The 7,063-nt window shown below is 40.8% G+C and overlaps 1 protein-coding gene across 1 annotated transcript; it reads left to right on the forward strand.

The window, feature by feature from the left end:
• Positions 1-562: 562 nt before the first annotated feature.
• HAUS8 (HAUS augmin like complex subunit 8) lies at positions 563-6,549 on the forward strand. Its single transcript, XM_061466634.1, has 9 exons — positions 563-643; positions 705-882; positions 1,532-1,645; positions 2,025-2,101; positions 2,692-2,763; positions 3,254-3,412; positions 3,967-4,108; positions 4,808-4,949; positions 5,702-6,549. Exons 1-9 carry the CDS (start codon positions 563-565, stop codon positions 5,820-5,822), a joined length of 1,086 nt encoding a protein of 361 aa, XP_061322618.1. The 3' UTR covers positions 5,823-6,549.
• The last annotated feature ends 514 nt before the right edge of the window (positions 6,550-7,063 follow it).

The raw sequence follows: 7,063 nt of genomic DNA on the forward strand, positions 1-7,063 counted from the left end.
CGGCTCGGAGGCTGGTTCTATTCTTCCGCCCCGACAGGGGGTGCGCTGTCGGAGCCGGAGCGCGGCCGGCGCTGCTCGCGCGCCAGCGTTCGAACGCGGCGGAGGCGGGAAGGAGCGGCCCGTTGCCGCTGTTGGCGGCTCCCGCTCCTCCCCTGCAGGATGTCCGCCGGCGGGAGCGGCCCCGGGGCTGCTGTGGCGGGGGGAGGAGAGCCCAAGACAAAGAGGAAAGGTGAGCGAGAGGGTAATCCCGCTCCGGCTGAGGCGGGAAGCTGCGGTGATCCCGCTCCGGCTGAGGCGGGAAGCTGAGGTGATCCCGCTCCGGCTGAGGCGGGAAGCTGAGGTGGGCCCGCTCCGGCTGAGGCGGGAAGCTGAGGTGATCCCGCTCCGGCTGAGGCGGGAAGCTGAGGTGATCCCGCCTGAGCTCTCTTTGCTCCTTCAGGAGGAAGAATCGTGAAGTCTCGCTACCTGCAGTACGAGAAGAAGGACGTCAAGAAGGACTCCCAGAGGCATTTGGATTCCTCCCTGGTGAGCTTAGGTGCTGTTCAGCGAAGGGGTGGAAACGATGAGGGCGGCTCGGACGTGTGGCAGCAAGACTGCTGGGGTTATGAGGGAGTTATGGGATGATGCGGAGATGCAGAGTGGGGTGGGAATTTGGAACAGTGCTCACATGACTTGTAAAGCACTAAACAGCCGTGGGATTATAGTTGTTTATTGTCAGCATTCAAGTGGGGGGTAAGACACAGTGCAGATTGCAGTCACAGTGTACAGTTCGGTCTTATCAGTTTCTTGATTGTCAGGGTGCTTCAGCAAAGTCCACTTCTAAACCGTCATCTGCAGTTACAGCAAGAACAGTTTCTTCTCGGAAATGTAGAACTCCTGCTGGTAGGTTTTACCAGAGTTTCAAAGCTGTTCTTTTGTGAATTTGTATTTCTAACCTGTGGAACTCTTACCAACTCTAAAATGTTGCTAAGAGATCGTATTTTGTATTAACTGCACTGCTGTCAGTTATCTGAATTAATTAATTTGATGTGGGATTAAGAGGGGTAAACTCAAGTGCATTAAACTCTTGTCCGGATCTGGAATTGCATCATTTGATTGTCTAAAATAAGCACCTCTCATGCCTTCTGCCTATGGCTTTGAACTGCTCTTTTACTGTGCCCTCACCATTGCTCTGCTTTTTTAAAATTTAGTATTTTCAATAAACCCAGTGTAAAGGGCTGAAAAATGCCTGTCCGCAAAACAGTTTTTATTTCTTTGGGTTGCAAAAAGCTTTCTGCAAGGCCTTGACTTGAAATATCCTGAAGAAATAACATTGTTCCCTTTAAACATGTGAGTGTTGTTGACCTGTGTTTAAGACAACAGCCTGCGCTAAGTTATCTCTGTGTAAGAGAGGGAGTATGCTAATGATGCATATAAAGTACGTGCGTAAAAACTTGTGTAAGGTTGCCACGTTACTGAAAGAATATGGAACTGTGAACTTGTGCGGAGCCTGTTCTAATTCTTTTAGTTTGATAACAACTTCTTTCTACAGGTGTTGCCTCCAGCTCATTAAATAAAGGTAGTTTTGAGAAATGTTACTTGCAGTCCACTTTACTAGATGAGGCTAAAGCTGATCTGCCGGACATAGATCTTTCAGCTGTTAGTGGTAAGCTTCCACTTATGCTCAGTTCCTTGTTTTATTATTTTTGCTGCATGTGCTGTAACTTGTGATAAGTAACCCTTGTATTCTTCTATATTCACAAAAAGATTTTGTTAAATAAGACTAATGTTATTTCAAGTGTCTTTAAGTGGAGGTATTAAGACCTCCAGGGTTTAAATTAACTTCAGTTTTAAATATCTTTTGTGTGTTCTTTTTGTTTACAATCAAATATTAAAGGACAAAGTACTCTGAATATTTGTTCCCTAGCACTGCACCAGCTACTAGGAAGGAGAAAAATAACTGTTACTGCTGAGCCCAGGACATATGTTAACCCATTGTATATACCTTGGTAGAAGAGAGCAATAACTTTTCTGTTATGATTCAGATAAAAGCACGCGCAAAAAGCCTTCTGATTCAGAACCTCCTCACAAAGAAGGTACACGTCAAAACTTTGAAGCAGAGGTGAGTCACTGCTTTCATTTGTTAAGCACATGTATTTTGAAATGCATGAAATGAAGATTTTGTCTTTAATTTTGATAACAACTGGGGTGATTATCCTGGGATGACCTAAAGTCAGAGGATAAGTCTTTTCTACTGATAGCGATGTTTGCGTTGCTTATAAGGTGCTCTAATGCTGTCTGAAGCTTTGCTTACATTTCCTGTGGTAAAGAATCTGCTCCAGTTGTAGCATCCCCTCAACTGGCTTCTTTTTGTATTCTTGTTATCTTTAAATATTTTCTGACATTTTTGCACAGATCACTAATGTTCATTCAGTCTAATTTGAGGTGCCTTGTTTAGGCATCTCATTCAACGTAGCACTGAAACTTCAAGTTCTCTACCAGTGTTACCTGCTGAAAATGCTTTGAAAAGTGGTGGAACAAAGAGGTATATTTAATTAACAACTTGTTTAAAAAAAAAAAACAAACTGTTTTCACTGAGCTGACAGTTGTTGATGATGATTCTGGGCACAAAATGGACTTTCAGTAATTTATTTGAATATGTAATTGTTTAAATACCAAAATTGATCTAGTATATTCTGTTCTTTTTCGAAGGAAAGTGATCCTGATGATGTAATAGAAGAACTGGAATCTCAGACACTGCTTTTAACTTACCTAAGACTAAAGGTGAGATTCAGTCAAGTATTCGGTGTTTCAGGTAGAAGAACTTGATATTGAGGAATTGTTTAACTTCTTGTCTGTGCCTTAAAAGCTGCATTTTGAGACTTTCTGTGTTGATGGTTATAAAATTGCATGACTTGCTTTGAAAACTCTTAGAGTGAATCCAACGTCGGTTTGTTAAGCTTTTGCTGGTCCTTCATGAGGTAGGGATGCACAGAAGTTTTGGGAATGCTAGAAAAGCGTTTGGAGTTCAAGGTTGTAGCAGTTACTTTGTTCGCTCAGTGTTGTACAAGTACACTTCTCCTTTACAAAAAACATTTGCGGGGTGGGGGAAGAAGATGGCGGGGATAACATACTGTGCTCATTGCATGAGGTCTCCAGTTCAGTAACTGAAGCTCTTTGACCTGGGCCAAGCCTTACATTTGTTTATTCAGAGTGTGTTAATTAACCTGGATATAGTATTAATTTAGCTGTGAATATTTTTTGGATGTAATAGGCAGAGAAAAACCTTGCCAAGCTGGAGAAAGAAGCAGAAAAAAACTTGTTAATGTTGTATGAAGAAAAGGAGAGAGAACATAAGAAGCTCTGTGAGTTGAAGCGTGACATTCTACTTCAAGAAAGAGAGCAGAAACTTAATGATGCATTAGACAAACAGGTAGGCTTTATTACAATTTATGCTTCTCCTGTATTTAAACAAGCTCACTTATGAGGTGAGCTTTGTTTCCTTTATTCAGGGGAGGTATCTGTGCTTCTGTGGCCTGCTGGGGTACAATTTTATGCGTCTTAAACAGAATAAATATGTACTTCCTCTTGTGGCATGTAACGCTCTCTAGTAACCTAAGCAAATGCCTTTGTCCTTGTTTTGCTGTCCCTCTTGGATAGTCAGGAGAATTTAGAACTGTCAGGCATGCAATAGGCAAACACTGATTGTCAGAGCAGTCTGCAGCTGGTGCATAGGAGATGGGAGTATCATAAGCCCCATGAGCATCCTGCAGTTACACAGTTGTGTCTAGAGCTGAGGTGCTAGCCCTGAGACGAGAAGTGAACATCTTTATTTGTCTTCTATTTAGATGTCGGACAGCAGTAGGTCTGGCCTGGTTGTAAGAAAGCAAGTTGCTAATGAATAACGAAGTTCTTTTGAGATTTAATTTTCAGAACTGAACCTGTGTTTGCTTTTGAAGACATGTTGGTTCCTCATGTCTTTTTCAGATGGATTTACTTTCTTCCCTTCTTCCTGTTTGTGAAGAACTTCAGGAGAAGTATAAAAGATTTGCAGTTTCCCTGGATGCCACTAGACATGAATTACCCATAAAGAATATTCACATAGAAGGAGATATGCAAAAATACCTTGGTATGAAAATTTGATTCATCAGACTTGCTTTTAACTGTATTCATGGCTTTCCTCCTCCTTTCTTCCTGATGAAGTAAGAAAGTTGCTGAAGTACTGTTATCTCTTATTTCTCTGTTAGAGGGGTAGACTTGCACATGTTTCTTGCAGAACTAGTGCTTGAATGCATCGTGTGTTGTCTAGAATCAGAGAATGTTTGTTAATAAATTAGTACTTGTGGTTTGTATTGAAGTCTGGACAAAGAGTTACAGTTTTAAACTGCTGGTGGGTAAGAAAGGAGATTCTTGGCAACGACTTAACTATTGGTATGTTATCAGCACTATTCTGAGATTAAAGCCAAAACACAGCACTGCACCACCTACTAGGAAGACAATTACTTCTACCCCAGATGAAACCAGAACAACAGGAAATTTTGAATGTTTAAAACTTGTTCTTTCTCTTGCATTTGTCATAAAAATCTTTGACATACTCTAAATAAGAGCTTGATTAGCCATTTTAATAGCCTCTTGCTGGTCACAATAGCTAAAAATAATTTGCCTTTCACAGTTTTCTCATGGTGTGTTTGTGAAAGCTGAACAAACAGTAGGTTTCCATCTTCTAATTCACTTGTCTCTGTAGTTACTGCAGTTATTATGTAATCTTGTATTAACTTATGCCACTACTTGCATTTTTTAATAGTATCTTTAACGTCTCCTATTGTAGAAGAACTGCGAAAACAGTTAAAGATCTCAGAGGAGCTTCTGACAGAACTTACACCAAGCTACTCGGAAGAAAGTACAAAAGCATTTAGCGTACTGAAAGAGCTTAAAGAAGTGTCTCAGGAAGTGGATGAAGAGCTTCAAAGGTATTTACAGCAATCAGTTGAAGACTCATTGGCTAAATGTTCAGAGGAAAATCTGTATATGTTGCCAATATAGCTCAAGAACATATATTGGGGAAGGATGAATTGAGGGGATAGTAGCACTAAGTTTAATTCAGTTCAGTTCATAGCGAGCACCCGTATTTGTGTCCCTACCTTACCTATGGTCAAAGGTGGTTGTGGTTTTTCATTTGTGTATTTTAAGCAAACTGCTTTAGTGTGCCACTCTCTGACACTAGCTGAGAAATTTGGTGAACAATAGCCCTGATAAAGTACAAGTATGCAGGAGAGTGGAGAACTGCAGGACACAGAGTGCTTCTAGTTTACTTTTCTGTCTTAAATAATAACCATGCAAGTATCCATTAGGAGGTATGAGGAGCACAGAAAAGTGTGGTTTTTTTTTCCCCTCAGATACTGTGTCAACAAATACGAAGTATTGCTGAGAGTGTAAAGAAGAGATGAAGCATGATATATTTCCTTTACTTTCTTTGTTGCCCCAGAAAAGATTACAGCTGAAATCTTAGCAGATTGATAGACCATAAAGCCATGTATCCCCCCTCCTGCAAACTGCCCCTCCTCTCCTCCAAATTCTAGCCTTTGGGAAGAAACTTCATGGTTTACATTTTTTCTTCTGGTGGCTCCTTGGTAGGAGAATGATGCAAATGTCCAGGCTTTGGGCTTAAGCAGGAGTTGTTACCCCCCAGAGTAACTGATATAACTTGCTTCCTTTGTTCCAGGAGCTTCACAAGAATGCTGAACCTGTACTCTGAAGTTAGTAAAGAAGTTTCTCTGTGTAACCAAAGAAAATGTGAAGAGAAGCGTGGACTAGATGTTATGAAGCGCTGGTACTTCAAATAAGTTTGTGTATTGTTTTGTTAAGTGGGGTTACTAAGTCAGTGCCAGCAGATTTGTTACCTTTTTACTTGTATGAAAGTATAACTTGTCCAAATTTTCAGTTATACTAGAATATGAAACCAGCAGCACATGTGCTTACTGATAAGGAAAAAAGGAGTTTTGTTCTACATGCTGTCCCATGAGGAGACTTTGATTTTGAACATGAATTTCTGTGACCCCTTTCTCATCCCTTTCTGCCTTGACAGTACTAAAAGGTAAAGAATAAGAAAAGTTATTGGCAAATATAGCCTATGTATTATGAAAGTTCTTGGTTTACTTTCTTGTACTGGTTTCGGGGACACTGATTTGCATCTCTTTCCAAAGTAGTGCTCCTTACAGAACAACGTATCAGAATCTAGATGTGGAATTGCGTATGTGGTACTGCGCATCTGCTGATCTTGTTAGGAGGTTCTGTAGGGATGATAATTGGTCCCTCCATGACCAGCTTTTGGAGGAACACTTTATTGTCCCTTATTTCTGGATTTGCTGAGAGGAAAAGCTACGTGGGTAGTAAGTAACGAGGCTGATAGTTGTAAGGAACTCAAGTTACTTGTAACAAGTGAAAAGTTTTGGTAATTTGTTGCCTAATTGTCTCAGAATCAAATTATTAAAATCATAAATGCTTTTGTATTCATCTGACTCCTCTTGAAGGAGTTTATTCTTTTTAATAATAAAGACTATTTTCCACTGCAATATCAATAGCATTCATGTTTGAGTATCTTAACTGATTTCCTACAGAAGCTTTTGGTTCTGTCTGGGCTTACACAGGGCTAGTGCCACACAATATATGTGGTGATGGACTTGCAAGCACTAATGAGCCCCAGTGGCAAGCCAGGACCTACTGGCACCCAAAGTGCTGAGGCCAGAAGACTGTGAATGTTCAGAGAAACCTCAAACCTAACTACTGAGTAAGTGCCTGGGGGTGAGTGGGATCTGTTACGAACATACATGCCAGATGTGGCATGTTTTCTCAATGTACTTTACATTTTTGCATATGGAATGCATTTCTCTCTGAAAGACATGCTGTATCCTGTTTTGTTTTGTTGTTTTGTTTTACCTATGGAACCTCTTTCTGTGATGTTTTTTTAAAAGCTTTGCTTTGCATTGTCTGCAGTGGTACATTTATGGCTTAAGCTGTGTCTAGAAAGCTTTGGGGCCTGCTCAAAAGTATTGGAGTGTTCTCCTTGTACTCCTTGAAATGCTAT

The sequence above is a fragment of the Pezoporus flaviventris genome, unplaced genomic scaffold (assembly GCF_033815535.1).
Source record: "Pezoporus flaviventris isolate CSIRO_AGI_PZ_B2104156 unplaced genomic scaffold, CSIRO_AGI_Pfla_v1 ptg000043l, whole genome shotgun sequence".
Taxonomy (NCBI): domain Eukaryota; kingdom Metazoa; phylum Chordata; class Aves; order Psittaciformes; family Psittacidae; genus Pezoporus; species Pezoporus flaviventris.